The sequence below is a fragment of the Notolepis coatsorum genome, assembly GCF_963971535.1.
Source record: "Notolepis coatsorum genome assembly, chromosome: 11".
NCBI classification, from domain to species: domain Eukaryota; kingdom Metazoa; phylum Chordata; class Actinopteri; order Aulopiformes; family Paralepididae; genus Notolepis; species Notolepis coatsorum.
The window spans coordinates 23057493-23074475 of NC_140175.1; the positions used below are offsets into that span (position 1 = coordinate 23057493).

The 16983-nt window shown below is 43.4% G+C and overlaps 1 protein-coding gene across 1 annotated transcript in view; it reads left to right on the forward strand.

Annotated features, from left to right (window-relative positions):
• Positions 1 to 16983, forward strand: part of rfx3 (regulatory factor X, 3 (influences HLA class II expression)) — a gene marked incomplete at its 5' end in the record, with an annotated part of 41826 nt that extends 24843 nt beyond the window's left edge. The window contains 9 exons of the mRNA XM_084324192.1: positions 624 to 739; positions 3941 to 4056; positions 6372 to 6526; positions 7278 to 7375; positions 9323 to 9472; positions 9701 to 9909; positions 10014 to 10167; positions 16395 to 16437; positions 16570 to 16983. Of these exons, the coding sequence (XP_084180318.1) occupies positions 624 to 739; positions 3941 to 4056; positions 6372 to 6526; positions 7278 to 7375; positions 9323 to 9472; positions 9701 to 9909; positions 10014 to 10167; positions 16395 to 16437; positions 16570 to 16850 (1322 nt within the window). The 3' untranslated portion in view covers positions 16851 to 16983. The remainder of the gene's footprint in view (positions 1 to 623; positions 740 to 3940; positions 4057 to 6371; positions 6527 to 7277; positions 7376 to 9322; positions 9473 to 9700; positions 9910 to 10013; positions 10168 to 16394; positions 16438 to 16569) is intronic.

A 16983-nucleotide genomic window follows, 5' to 3' on the forward strand; every position in this document is an offset into this window, starting at 1 on the left:
CAAATGCGTCCACTGTCTCAAGATTCTGGTTGTAAAAGGCATGAAGCTGTGATTATCCTAGAGCTCACAATAGGTCATTTTACAGTGAGGTCAAGTGTCAATACATTGAAATTGCTAAATCTTTTGGGACTAACATCATCACACATGAATACAGCTTAGGCTCATTGGACCCACAAGAGTTGTACACGGTTTTACGGTCATACCCAATCTATGCAATTCCAAGACTGTTTAGGGACCACAGTATGCAGAAATATGCATTTATTTATACAAATAAATATTTAAAAAATGGGTGAAAATAACCTTTGGTTCCTTTGATCCCATTGTCATGTAAGATACCTTGAGGTGAAAGGACAAGGGACCCCTTTCAAAATGGCCATGCCAATTCTTCACCTTAATGCTTAACTTTGAAGCAATATTTAGCCCCTTTACTGGTGAACTAGCATGATACAGATTCCTCAAGGTCTCTAGTTTAATATGATATCCGTATCTTCACTCCAGCTTTAAAACTGAAACAACAATTTGATGTTGCTTCATGGGAGATCTTTCCCAGGTGTACTGATTCCTTTTTATAATGCCGTATGCAGTTGTATGTTGATTTCTATCGTTGCTGCCCCTCCCAACAGATGCATCCCGAGCGCTGCCTGACTTTGTGGAGCTGGACCTGGGAGAACACAACCCAGACAACATAAGCCTAGAGGATGTCAAAGCTCTCCAGTCCCTTTACAGAGAGCACTGTGAGGTGAGAACTGTCCTGTCACTACCACACTACCACACACACTACCACACTACTAGGCCCGCCTAGAGGATGTCAAAGCTCTCCAGTCCCTTTACAGAGAGCACTGTGAGGTGAGAACTGTCCTGTCCCAGACACGGTTAGTATTGTCTCCACCATGTTGGAACAGCCTTCATTTTAATCCCTTACCCACCTTACTACTGTATTTCATCAGTTTCTCACCACTATGCCACACTACACACTATCACAATACACCACTATCACAATACACCACTATCACAATACACCACTATCACACTATCACAATACACCACTATCACAATACACCACTATCACAATATACCACTATCACAATACACCACTATCACACTATCACAATACACCACTATCACAATACACCACTATCACAATACACCACTATCACAATACACCACTATCACAATACACCACTATCACACTACCACAATACACCACTATCACAATACACCACTATCACACTACCACACTATACAATACACCACTATCACACTATCACAATACACCACTATCACAATACACCACTATCACAATACACCACTATCACAATATACCACTATCACAATATACCACTATCACACTATCACAATACACCACTATCACACTATCACAATACACCACTATCACAATACACCACTATCACACTATCACAATACACCACTATCACAATACACCACTATCACACTATCACAATACACCACTATCACAATACACCACTATCACACTACCACGCTATCACAATACACCACTATCACACTACACCACTATCACACTACACCACTATCACACTACACCACTATCACAATACACCACTATCACAATACACCACTATCACACTACACCACTATCACACTATCACACTACACCACTATCACAATATACCACTATCACAATACACCACTATCACACTACACCACTATCACAATACACCACTATCACACTACACCACTATCACAATACACCACTATCACAATACACCACTATCACACTACACCACTATCACAATACACCACTATCACACTACACCACTATCACAATACACCACTATCGCAATACACCACTATCACAATACACCACTATCACACTACACCACTATCACACTATCACACTACACCACTATCACAATACACCACTATCACAATACACCACTATCACAATACACCACTATCACAATACACCACTATCACAATACACCACTATCACACTACACCACTATCACACTACACCACTATCACAATACACCATTATCACACTACACCACTATCACACTACACCACTATCACACTACACCACTATCACACTACACCACTATCACACTACACCACTATCACACTACACCACTATCACAATACACCACTATCACACTACACCACTATCACAATACACCACTATCACACTACACCACTATCACAATACACCACTATCACACTACACCACTATCACACTACACCACTATCACACTACACCACTATCACACTACACCACTATCACACTACCACACTATACCACTATCACACTATCACAATACACCACTATCACACTATCACAATACACCACTATCACACTACACCACTATCACAATACACCACTATCACAATACACCACTATCACACTACACCACTATCACACTACACCACTATCACACTATCACAATACACCACTATCACACTACACCACTATCACACTATCACAATACACCACTATCACAATACACCACTATCACACTACACCACTATCACACTATCACAATACACCACTATCACACTACACCACTATCACACTATCACACTACACCACTACCACACTAGATCACTATCACACTACACCACTATCACACTACACCACTATCACACTACACCACTATCACACTACACCACTATCACACTACACCACTATCACACTACACCACTATCACACTAACACACTAGACCACTATCACACTACACCACTATCACACTACACCACTACCACACACACACTCACACTATCACACAATATCAGAATCAACACTTTATTTGACGGGTGCATTAAATGCACAGGACTTTGTCTCGATGACGTTGGTACAGAGACAGCAAATCACTGTTTCACACACAAGGACACGGTACAAGGACATCAGGAGCTCACAGGAGAGGGCGAGACACAGACCCGTATATAGATTACTCAACATATATCATTCAGCAAAGTGTTGCATCTGTAGAGAGAAGCAAAGTGAGTGTCCAGTAGTGCACTGGTCTGGTGCTACACAGACACTCTGACTGCTGCTGTGACCTCACGGCACCGTTAGGAAGTGATACTCAGGCATGCGTTGCTGATTTCAAAGCTGGTTGCACGCGCTTTGCTGGTGACGCCACGTGCACGCGCACTCCCGCACATTCGCATGAATGTTCCCTCGCGTTTGCACAGACTAAAGACAATGCCTAATTGCCTCTACGAATGGAATGTAACACGGTTCATTCACAAGTTTTGTGTGAATGATTATGTTGCATTTGCACTGTAATTTGATGCGCATACATTTTCCCTCGCGTGTGCACAGACTAAAGACAATGCCTAATTGCCTCTACGAATGGAATGTACGTTTTGTGTGAATGTATCTGAGAACGTATTTGAACACACCTGACGACCGGCGCTATTGTTATGCAAAGTAGCCAGGTGGGTAATTAGCGAGTTGGCGCATCAGTCGAGTGCAGCACATTCCTGTGTGCACGCGCATGCTTCTAGCACCACTGGTGATACTGAACTGTGAACGCTACACAGACACTCTTGACTGCTGCTGTGACTTCACTGTCACCTCCTCCACTACCATTATTTGCAACAATGCATAGTGCACTTTCCATCCTTTACACCACTACACTGTGAACTGAATGTGCAATTCTGTTACACGTGCCTTATTTTTCTACTTTATTTATCTTTCGTAAGATTCTTTATTTTAGCATTAAACCTTTTCTTAATATTTTAAATTCTAGTTTAAGTCTATATTCTGTGATTCTGTGTGAAGGGTGAACTAGCAAAGTATGATTTTCATTGTAGTACGATGTAACCGTCTGTGTTAACCGTGCATGTGACAAAATGAATATCTTGAATCCTGAATGGACAGGAGGAAGGGCTCAACGGCGAGCCGTTCACAGTGAAACCAGGGTGTCACGTCTGTGTCTTTGTGGATCTTTGTTTCAGGCCATCCTGGACGTCGTTGTGAACCTCCAGTTCAGTCTCATTGAGAAGCTGTGGCAGACATTCTGGCGTTATTCCCCCTCTGACTCCGTAGAGGGCGCCACCATCACAGAAAACAGGCGAGTTCTCTGACGCCGGTTCACGGGAGACATTTTCCTCTTTACTGGCTGGCCTTGTGCAGTGCAACTAAGAATATCTCAGAATTCTTGAACCAAATTAATCATCGTTTGGAATGTTGGGTATGCGTTTGGTGCCATGGCAACACCAGAGGTCTCATTTGTAACCATTGCATTGGTCCTAATATAAGAGCACAAGGTTTTTTTTTTTTTTCTTCTTTTTTTACAAAGGAAATTGTAGATATCTCTTTTTATCACTCCATAAATCAGAAAACTCAATCAACAGCCATAAGAAAAACGATTATGCCATTTTTAGGAATAAAATGTTAATACATCAAGCTATGAATGATATTTGAACAAACCCCTCTGTAAAAACATTTATAATATAGATAAGAGGAAAACTATAAGGAAAACAGCTTACATTAGTAACAATAGTTATATTGTATATTGGTAATAATAATAATATTAATTTTTTATTTTATTTGAACCAGCAGATACAGATCTAGATGGAGCAGTTTGAGAAGCAGGAGCAAATTAATCTCCGACTCAACCCCTGTCAACAAAACCGTCTATATGCGATGCGTTTTGGCAAAGCTCCTGCTTCTCAAACAATAGACCTTGATTGCAAAGGACCTAAAACATCTCCTTGATGAGAGGAATCAGAATCTAAATCACTTCATTCACCAATGTTGGTATACATGTGGTTATCTGTGCTAGTAGCTGACAGGACAACACACAGGGTCCATGACACGATACAAAGACAGCATATTGATGGACGAATGTGACGCATACAACATATAAACTATATACACCAGAAATGAAAATAATTGCACGTAAAAATCGAATATGATCAATCGGGAGCTTTTGTTCAGTCGCCAGACGGCCTCAGGGAAGAACCTGTCATTGTCACGTCCAGCTCCAGTTCTAACCCTGTCTCCTTCATCTCTAACCCTGTCTCCTTCATCTCTAACCCTGTCTCCTTCCTCTAGTCTCTAACCCTGTCTCCTTCATATAGTCTAACCCTGTCTCCTTCCTCTAGTCCAGGGGTGGGCAATTATTTTTCCCAGGGGGCCGAATGAGCAACTGAAAATATGTTGGGGGGCCGGGCCAAAATTCCAAACTCAATTATGCATAATATACATTTTATTTCTATATAAAAAGCAGTAAATTGCATTGTGTTGACCCCTGGTAAGAGTGTATGTTATTATTTGGCAATTAAAAGTTGAGGTTAGCTTTCAAAAATATCATTTATTCAAATAGAATTTATTTCCAAAATGATAAACAAAATGTGAAACATTAATAACAAAGGGCATTTTGAGTTTCATATACTATTGAAACAAGGATTTTCTTAGCTTTCTAAAGACATCACATCATCTTATAGCAAAAATAAACGAGACATGTCACTGAACTGTGTAAAGAAAAGTGTCCCAGTTTTGTAGCCTTTTTTACTTTACATGCCTATATTAAACATTTAATGTTTTCAGAACTGTGCAAAAAAAAGAAAAAAAATATCAAGTGTCCCATTTCACTTGTTATATTTCCACATTTTAGTGTTTTTCAGTTCTTTTTTTTATTCAGTGTGAGAAATCCAGTCTCTGTTGAGCTTTAACAAGTCCATCAAAGTCAGGTTGCATGTCTGAGGTGGAGATGCGAAGCACAGCTGCCAGATGTTCATCAGTGAGAGAGGATCTGTACCTGGACTTGGTAAACGTCATGACTGAGTGTCTGTTCACATATGTAGGTGGATCCAAAGAGAACCAACATCTTCTGAGCATGTCTCCTAAGCGTATATTGTGCGTGTGAACATTGACATAAAAAAAATAATAATAATAATTTATATTTCTTTTAATTTTTTTTTATTTAAATTTTTTAATTATCATGTAATCTTTCGCGGGCCGGTCAGAATCATCCCGCGGGCTGTACAATGCCCAGGTCTGCTCTAGTCTCTAACCCTGTCTCCTTCCTCTAGTCTCTAACCCTGTCTCCTTTCTCTAGTCTCTAACCCTGTCTCCTTTCTCTAGTCTCTAACCCTGTCTCCTTCCTCTAGTCTCTAACCCTGTCTCCTTCCTCTAGTCTCTAACCCTGTCTCCTTCCTCTAGTCTCTAACCCTGTCTCCTTCCTCTAGTCTCTAACCCTGTCTCCTATGTTGCTTGTTGAAACAGGATATAATGCACACGTACACTAATGTCCCCTCCTCTCGTTGCAGTCTGCTCTGGTCTGAGATCAGAGGCCTGTGTGTAACCCTTGTTCCCCACCTCCGCAGCAGTGTGAGTGAGATCAGAGGCCTGTGTGTAACCCCTTGTTCCCTGCCTCTGCAGCAGTGTGAGTGAGATCGAGGCGAGGCTGCCGCGCTGCCAGCTGCTGGTGCTGTGTAGGAGCGAGACTGTAGTCAAGTGGATGAGCACCTGTGACCACCTGATGTACCAGGCGCTCGTTGAAATCCTCATCCCAGACGTCCTCAGACCCATTCCCAGTGAGACACGCACGCACGCACACACACACACACACACACACACACCTACACACACACACACAGAGACACACACACAGAGACACACACACAGAGACACACACACAGCCTTCGTTGAAATCCTCATCCCAGACATCCTCAGACCCATTCCCAGTGACACATGCACGCACACACACGCACACACTAGGGCTGAGCCAAAACGTTCGAACCTTCGTTCGTTACGTTGGCATTCGAATTCTAAATCAACATTAGAAAAAAAAAAAGTTAATAATTTTTTTTGAATGTTTTCAAAAAAAAATTCCATTCTGTTTAAACCAATGGGGTTTTTCTTCACAGTTGCAGAAAAAGACTAATTTAATCAGATTAATCACTTTATTCAAATTGAGGATTTAGTTTGAGGATATTTATTAAAAAATATATATACCGGTATATAAAAAAAGAGATTTTTTTTTTTTTTTTTTTATTAAAACGAAGGTTCTAACATTCGTTCGAAAAACCCTGACGAAGTTCGAATCCCAAAAACAGGCTTCGGGGACAGCCTTAGCGCACACACACACACACCACACACACTCGTTGAAATCCTCATCCCAGATGTCCTCAGACCCATTCCCAGTGACACACGCACGCACACACACACACACACACACACACACACACACACACACACACACACACACACACACACACACACACACACATTGTATAAAAAATATAAAAAATGTTATAATAAAAAAATAAACATTTCCTTCCCCAGGTGCCTTGACTCAAGCCATCCGCAACTTTGCCAAAAGCCTGGAAGGTTGGCTCAACAACGCCATGAATGTCATTCCACAGAGAATGATCCAGACTAAGGTGTGTAGAGACGCAGTGGCAACTCAATGACATTATTCTGCCCGGTTCTGCCTCGGTGACGGAAGGGCTGCGTGTGAAATTGTAGTTAAGTCAATTATATTTTACATGAGTTAATTTAATGGTTTAGATCAGTACATTACTGTCTATACTCGAGGAGGGGAGATCACTGTGGAGAGAGAAACTGAGAAATGTGTTTACTTTATTTATTTACTTTTATTTATTTACTCAGTTTATTTCATCAGGGACAGTGCATATCAATCAACAGTTATACATTTATTATAAATTAATAATAAATGAAAAACTGTAAATATGCCAACGTCAGCAGGGTTGCTAGTTTTCAGTTGTAGTCTCTGGGCTAGATGTTTAAGCCGGAAAAGAAACAGAAAAATAGAAGGACATTAAAGATAATATAAAAAACGATTTAAAACATATTCTGTACATTCACTCACTGGGCATTCATGCATCTATAAAAACATTGTGTACAGCAGGGGTCTCAAACTCAATTAACCTGGGGGCCGCTGGAGGTAGAGTCTGGGTGAGGCTGGGCCGCATCAAATATTACACAAAAAAAAAGGGTTTCAAGTATTCAAAAAAAAAGTACAACTGATCCAATCTTCTCAATCTTTAGCAATAACATTTCAGAACATGAACAGTTCTTCAGAACATAGGCTTCTCAGTGGTGTCAGTGGACTCATCCACAGCTATGGAAATGCACTGTGCATTTTTTTTATTCAATCACAAAGCTTTTTAATCAAATAACCAGCCAGTATTTCAGTTATTCTGGTTGCTGTGCGATCTGAGGGCGATTTGCTTTTGTTTGCCTTCAAACATGGTCTCCATCACTTCAGTCATACATTATTTTCAAATTGCCACCCTTCACAAGAGCTACCGTTTCTTGGCATATAGTCACATTGGTTTGGTGCTGGGACTCAGGATGAACGCATATTTTTCAGTCCATTCACCTTTGAATTGCAGTCGACTTTTCTTTTACTGACCATCTTTGAAAATGCCATATTCTTCTGCTGGCTGCCTGCTGGCAAAAATAGGCTAGTAGCTACATTTATCTCACAGAGATAAAACTGGGAGCGACTCCGAGCGAGGCTACTGTAGATGCGCTGTCAACTCTGCTCTGACTCGGAGTGAAAGAGAGAGACGACATGCATTCCGTGAAGACCCGCCCTACTCCCCTACTCTGCATCTGATTCGCAGACTGTGGGTGAGGGGGAAAAACGCTGACGGGACACTGAATGTGATTGGACCAGACCCGTACACAGACATAGACAGACAGTGGCAGTGCAGCCGGACATGCAGAGCACTGCTCGCAGTCAGAGGAGATAGCGAGGATGCATTTGCCTTCCACTTTACATGATATCACTCCGGAATCACATTTCAACCAAGTCACTAACGTAACGTTGCTGTCATGAGCCTGCGCTATGGTAGCCTACAAGTGATAAAATAAATAAAACTTCCAACTCTCGCGCAACGACTCGGCAAACAGCCGCATTAACACTAAACTTTGATGTCAAGTAGGGGGCCGCAAAATATCATCCCGCGGGCCGCAAGTTTGAGACCCCTGGTGTACAGGGACAAATCAAAGCCCATACATGGACAAGCACTGTATAGGCAGGCACACACACATACACACCATCAGTACAGTCAGGGTAGTGGGCAAGCATACGGGGGTTGGGCAGCTGGACTGTGAGAGAGACCGTGTTCGATTTTAAATATCAGGCTGAAAATTACATGGTGCATTTTGAATACGTACAAAAGATGACCAGAAACATTAATTATACACCACGGTGGGTGTGTTTGTGAGAAGCTGGGTGGGTGGGTGGGTCTGCGCATGATTGACAGATTGTTTCTTTGTCTTTCAATTCTCTTCTTCTGGTGTGTGTTTTAACCCTGTAACTGGTTGCAACTGTGTGTTGGCGTTTACCCTCTGTACAGGTTGCTGCTGTTAGTGCCTTTGCGCAGACGCTGCGTAGATACACATCTCTGAACCACCTGGCCCAGGCGGCGCGCGCCGTGCTGCAGAACACCTTGCAGATCAACCAGATGCTGAGCGATCTCAACCGTGTGGACTTTGCCAACGTACAGGTCTGCATCGCCCTCTCTGCGCGTGCCGTTATCGAGCTGCAGTGGTTCTGAACACTTCTCTGTTCTGAGTCCTGTTCTCCCTCTCTCCTTGTCCATCTACTCTGTTCTGAGTCCTGTCCTCCCTCTCTCCCTGTACCTCTACTCTGTTCCGAGTCCTGTCCTCCCCCTCTCCTTGTACCTCTACTCTGTTCTGAGCCCTGTCCTCCCTCTCTCCTCGTCCCCCTACAGGAGCAGGCCTCGTGGGTGTGCCAGTGTGAGGAGGGGGTGGTGCAGCGCTTGGAGCAGGACTTCAAGGCCACGCTGCAGCAGCAGAGCTCCCTGGAGCAGTGGGCCACGTGGCTGGACAACGTGGTCACTCAGGTCCTCAAGCCCTACGAGCAGCGCGCCAGCTTCCCCAGGGCCGCGCGGCAGTTCCTGCTCAAGTGGTCCTTCTACAGGTTCGCTATACCACTCACTCTCACGACCTTTTGTGAAGAAAGAAATGAAACACAACCGGCCTTTGTCGTCGCTCACGGTTCTCTCTGCTGCTTCTCTCTCTCAGCTCCATGGTGATCAGGGACTTGACCCTGCGCAGCGCGGCCAGCTTCGGCTCTTTTCACCTGATCCGCCTGCTGTACGACGAGTACATGTTCTACCTGGTGGAGCACCGCGTGGCCCAGGCCACCGGGGAGACGGCCATCAGCGCCATGGGGGAGGTAGGACCGAGGAGGACACACGTTTTGGACACGATTATTACAGAGGGGACATTCTTTTATTTTTATTTTTTGATCCACTTTTTCTCCCATTTTTCTATATTTTCTCCCATCCCAATTTCGTATCATCCAATTCAACCCTCCCCTGTCACGAACGCTGTTTCTTGCCTCCCACAAGCCGGCTGCAATGTGGACTAAGTCATACATAGCACAAGTCCCCTCCGGTACTTGAGGTAACAGCAGTCGCATCTTTTCACCTGCGCAGCTCGATCTCTCAGTGTCGAGGAGTAACGCGTGGGAGGCTCACGCTGCCCCCGACACTTCCTGATTCTACTGCGCAGGCGCACCAACCGACTTGTAGGAGTCGCTTGTTCACAACGTTCGATCCCCACCCTTCAGTTTTCCCTCCCCGTAATACGGCCAATGTGTATTACTGCGGACGACCAGCTAAACTGAAAACAATGTGGAGAGCTGGATTCGAACACGCGAATCCTAGCGTCTCCACACTGGTGGCGAGTGCCTTGCCCACTACACCACCTAGCCGCCCGAGGGGACATTCTTTTCTAAAGTTTCTTTGAAACAGATCCAAGAATAACGTATATCAAATCATGGGCCATTGGCTCGAATCACGGTTGTAAGATAGGATAATATATAGGGCTGTACCGAATGCTTCGAAGCTTCGATCATAATGTTGACATTCAAATTCTAAATCAACATTCGAATTTTTTATTTCTAATAACAAATTATTATTATTATTATATTTTTTTATCTTTATTTTTTTTTGTCTATTCAATCTGTTTAAACCAATGGGGGTTTTCTTCACAGTTGCAGTTAAAGATTAGGCTACACTAATATTATAATATTATACTATAAGACATCACCATCACTTTCATACCAACCGTGCCCTTATTGGATTATTTATTAAAGAAAGTTGATTTAATAAAAGAAAAATACTCATTTAATCAGGTTAATCACTTTATTCAAATTGAGGATTTAGTTAAAAAATAAAATGTATACATTTTTTAAGTACCGGTAAATCTTTTTTTTATAGACATTCGAAGCTTCGTTCGAATACTTCAATCGAAGCTTCGAATGTTAAAAAATGACATTCGGTACAGCCCTGATAATATATGATAAGATGTTCCTTTATTGGTCCCCTTGGGGGAAATCTGGGTGTCATAGCAGGATGGGGGAGGGTAATAGTTGAAACACATAAATATAGGCGATACAATTTTTATCTGAATATGAAAAGAAATATGAGAACAGTGTAAACAATATAATTAACTCTGAATATAAGAATGTGAGAAAAGTAAACGGTGTAATCAAAGGTGCAGATGAGGGTCTGTATGCCCACGATCGGTTATATTATATGTTACAATAAATATAGGCAATAAAGAATTAGAATCTGAATATGAGTAGTAAACGGTATACACAAGGTGCAGTATACACAAGGTACCCTAACTGGCATGATATACATCATATGTCATAGTCCGTGCAGGTTTGGTGGTTAAGAGTCAGACACACTTAGTGGTCAGACTAGTCGTTTTCGAGTTCTGCCGCTGTTAGTTCTTGTTGATGAGATGCACACAGTCAGCTAGTGCTTATCCAAGCTAGCTAGACCATGTGGGTAAGCTAACCACAGCCTCTATACCAGGGGTTCCCAAACTTTTCAGGCTGCGACCCCCAAATAACGGTGTCAGAGAGCCGTGACCCCCACTATTATAGGAGGAGAAAAAAAGAAAAGAAAAAAAAACATATTTTTTTTTTATAAATGGAAATGTATGGTTGAAACATGCAACCGTTCAAACGCACACACACTAATAAGCATTGGAGGCTTTTAACCAGGGCCGGACTGGGGAAATCATTCAGGCCAGGAAATATAGTGCAAAATATAGCCCCAGTCAGGCCACTTTTTAAGCAGGGGGTCTGGGGGTCCCCCACCAAGAATTCTTTTGTTACAAATACTTCATTTCCTGCATTCTGGTGCAAGATTTTTTTTATTTGTACCCTTTAAATGCCAGTGTTTGTGATGGCATCACAAATTATTGTTAAAAAACAGGCGAGCATATGTATGATTAGCAACAACACAGATTTTTATGGATTTTCAGTTTTTTGTAATTGATAAAAAATACAATCTTTAATTCAACTTCAGCCCTGATCATAACACCACATATTCATTTTATAATTCTAACCCTTTAAATGCCAGTGTGTGTGATGGCATATATTTGCAATATATCTTAATGCAAAGTAGATTTTTCTGGGGGGGATTATTACAGGCTAGCATGTGTCAATGATTAGCAGTTTTTTGTAAGGGTCCCGCCTCCACCAATCACATGCGGCTCCCTTTGTGTGTGTGTGAGAGCAAGAGAGAGAGAGATAGTTCTCCAACTTGTGTGAGTTGCAGTGATCTCCTGGTTGTTCCCCACCTAGGTTATCTAACTATTGCGCTGGTGCAACTAGAAACACTGGCCTGGCCTGCTTCTAAGTTCAGTGGCCTGACTGCATTAAAAAAATATATATATATATATATATATATATATATATATATATATATATATATATATTTTGTGGACATTTTTTATTTAATTTTTTAATCATCTGGCGACCATTGGACATTTTCATCACCACTGATGTGGAATAATTTGACCAGATATTATTCACGGAGGGGGACAACAGAGTCTTTGATTAAGGATAGAGTGTACTGACAGAGTGACATGTTGTGACATGGAGAGACCAAGGTTACAGCAATGGTTGTAATTGTCCGGCAGCGTGGCTACATAAGTAGAGCTCCGGACTCATGATCAGAAGATCACCAGTTCGAGCCCTGTCAAGGCCGTTGTCGGAAAGTGGTGTTGTTGTCCAGCAGGGGGCACTCTGTCCTCTGGACTTGTCAGTAACAATGCCCATGTTACGGTGATAGCTGCGAGTGCCGTCCTTCAGATGAGATGCTAAACCTGACTGAATTCGGTCGTTAAAGAACCCAGGACACCTATCGCAAAGAGTAGGGGGTTCCTCGGAGTTCCTGGCCAAATTCCCAATCAGGTCTCTGACATCAAGGCCACCTAATCATCCCTCCCCCTTAATTGGCTGATATCAATCTCCTGAGCCGTTCGGCCATTGTGTAGTGTGACGTGTGACTGGTGCCAGTGTATGGCAGCCATTGAGTCCGCGTAGCCCAAGGTTGGGTGCTACCAGTGGTGGTGAAGGAGGCAATTTCCACCCTACATTGTAGGGAGTGCTTTGAGTGTCTAAAAAGCACTATATAAATGTAATGATCATTCATTCATTCATTCATGGCCCTATAGCCTAGATCTCTAAGAAAGAATGCTGAGCTAACAAAGTATTTATAGAGGAGAGTAGACAAAACAAGTGAAGTATTGACATGTATAATATGAATTATAGATATAGATGTACATGTATGTAAAGATATCTGGATAATGGCATACTGAGACAGCTTTGTGTGTGTGCGTATGTTTGTACAAGTTGATGTGCAGAGAGCGAGAGTAAGTAAAGTGAAGAGACTGAACTATGACGGAACTCTTCATCATCGGCACCAAAACCACCCCCAGTAGATCCAGACCCATCACATCAATGATTCTACCATCACCCCCTCCCCCCTAGTCCGCAACCTCGGTGTCATCCTTGACCCCACCCTCTCATTTGACCCCCATGTCCGCTCCATTGTTAAAACCTCATACTTCCACCTCTGCAACATTGCCAAAATTCGTCACTGCCTCTCCCCCCCTGCCGCTGAATCCCTCATACATGCCTTCATCTCCTCCCGCCTCGACTATTGTAACTCCCTCCTCACTGGCATCACCTCCCGCTCCCTCCATAAACTGCAGATGGTCCCAAACTCAGCCGCCCGCCTCCTCACTAACACATCACTCCTGTCCTCCACTCTCTCCACTGGCTCCCGATCAAGGAACGCATCAACTTCAAAACACTACTCCTCACCTTCAAGGCCCTCCATAGCCTGGCCTCCCCCCCCCACCTGACTGATCTCCTTCTTCCTCTTACCGCCCCACCCGTTCCCTCCGGTCCTCCTCCACTGCTTCCCTCACTGTCCCGTCATCCAAACTCAAAAACGTTGGTGATCGGGCCTTCTTACGCACTGCACCTCGACTCTGGAACTCCATCCCTCAGACCATCAGAGACTCCCCCACACTCTCCACCTTCAAATCCCGCCTCAAAACCCACCTGTTCGCCCTAGCCTTCAACCTTCCCCAACCTTAACCCCCCCCCCCCCCCCCCCTCCAACCTGTTTTGATCTTTGTTACTGTGGCCTTATGTTTTCTGTGTATCATGCTGTTTTCCCTGTTCCCCCGTGGTCTTATCTTCCTTTTGTTTCTTTGTTTTCTCTGTTTCCCCCCCCCTAATGTTAGCGACTTCGGGTTCCTGAGAAGCGCTTTACAAATACAATGAATTATTATTATGTGTATGATTGTGTGTTATAGTCTATAACACACAATGTATCTCTCCCACACACATACTTTCTCTAACATAACATAACATAGTTCTCTCTCTAACACTGTATTTATCTCCATCCTGAGCTGTTCAGCCATTGTGTAGTGTGATGTGTGCCGGCCCGGGTTCCAGTTGTATGGTAGCCATTGAGCCTGCGTAGCCCAAGGTTTGGTCACGAACAATGAGAACAATGTGTATATGTGATTATGTGTAGATTGTGTGTGGGAGAGAGGGAGAGATACATTGTGTGTTAGACCACCACAGCAGCTCACTGACTCACTGATTGCTACGCTCTCCTTTGTATTTAGGCAGCCTGCTTGGTTTCTCTCTCATATGAGTACAATCTGACGCTGTCCATTATAATTAGTTGTGGTGGTGTAAAACTTGTGGCAACTCACTTTGTCCTAATCTTTTTTTTTTTTTTAAAGATTTATTTTTTTGCGTTTTATCGCTTTATTGCTACTGGGCAGTCCAGTAGAGAGAGACAGAGGAGGAATGGGAGACAGAGTGGGGGGAAGACATTCGGCAAATAACGACGGGTTCGGGAGTCGAACCCGGGTCGGCCGTGTCGCGGCTGAGCGCGCTATGTGGTTCGCCACTGGGGCGCCCCGACTTTGTCCTAATCTTAAAGAAAATCCTGTGCAAATGCATTGTTGATGTGATAATTTCACATGATTTTAATTAGGTTAGGCTACACGTGAAAGTTTGAGTGGCTCTCTATTTGGTCAGCTTATTAAATCAGAAACACTACATTTAGTCATTTAGCTGACGCTTTTATCCAAAGCGACTTACAAGTTCTGTACAACAAGTCTGCAGGAAGGGTACAACTCTGGCAGCTAAGTAACATTTTTCGTCTTGAGTACATAGTAGTAAAGACAGATTAGCATTGTTGGTAGTAGTATATGTAGGCAAAGAAGATTACTTAGTTTTTTTTTAGATTATACATATTTGAGATGCAAGTCTCCACTGTCTTTGTTTATTTGTGAAGGTAAATATTTGTCTAATCTAAGGCTGATAACCTTAGCATCAACTTTAAAATGCATGTTGAGTGGATGGTACGAGCTAGGTAGGGTGGGGTCCTTCTCTCGTTTGTAAATTGGCGATATCGGGGCCTCCTGCAGGGTTCGGGGCAACTCACCCATGTCAACGATATATGTGTACATTTCCATTAATGGGCCAATCAAATGTTTTGTTCCTGATTGGAGGCACGCAAGTGCACTCAATATATCTCCTTTGGTTCTTCAGTGATTTTAAAAGATGTTCTCTATTTGGAGCTGCATTTATACTTTCTACAATTGCTCATGAAAGTCATTAATAATTCATTAATTAAGTTGTTAATTTCTTGTGGATATTTATGTCGAAGTAGAATCTGGTTTCTTCACTTGTTGGATGCAGGAGTTTGACATTTGTTGATGGCTGTACTTCACTCCCCTGTGTGAAAGCCGCTTAAAGGGGATATTTCACTTCAGTAGAATCTGTCAAATTCCAGCAGTCTTGCCTCTTCTATGCAAATCATCTTTAAGTAAGCTAGTGACACTGACCGCTGCTGTCAACACCACCACGGCAGTGGCTCAGCTCCCGTCACTCTGCTGCTTGTGCTTTTGAAAAGGTTCTTTCCATTTTCCTCATGGTCTGCATCCCTTTTTATGGGGTTAGCAGGGCAACCCACCTGAATGACTGCGAATGCATTCATGTGGCTCAAAGAAATTAAAATACAAAAAACCACTGGCGTTTACTTACTTTACTTACCTTCTTTGTTGCAGTTTGATTGCCTCAACACCATGTCTCCTGCAAACATTGACAAAGGTATGTGGCTTCATAGATTTTCCAGTTCACTGGCAATTACTCTTACATCTTTTCTGCATTTGAAAGACATCAGATTGTGCCTCAGTCTCTCAGTCGTCTGGGATAATAAAGCGCTAATTCTCTCCTCTTCAGACGAGGTGAGTGAGATGGACAGTGACCTGGACGACGACCTGGAGGAATCCGGAGAGCCTCTGGCCAAGCGGGAGAAGGCGGAGCACGAGGTGATCCAGGTCATCCAGGTGGGCGCCCTGGAGGACGGCTCCCACCCCGTGGTGGGGGTGGTCCAGCCCGGCGTCCTCCACTCGCTGCCCCAGCCCCTCCAGGACCACGCCGATCACATCCTCACCCCATCGGCCGGCACCCCCACCATCCGCCACTGCAGCGCCACGGGAAACACCTACGCCTCCGTCTGAGGGCAGCGCCGCCCCCTCGTCGGCCCTCTCGCCCTCTCTCCACATATCTCTTATCGCTCCGTCTGTCTAGCTGTTTTCCCCGCTCTTTATTGTGCGTCTTGTCCGTCTGCACTCGTGTGGACATGGCTCTCCT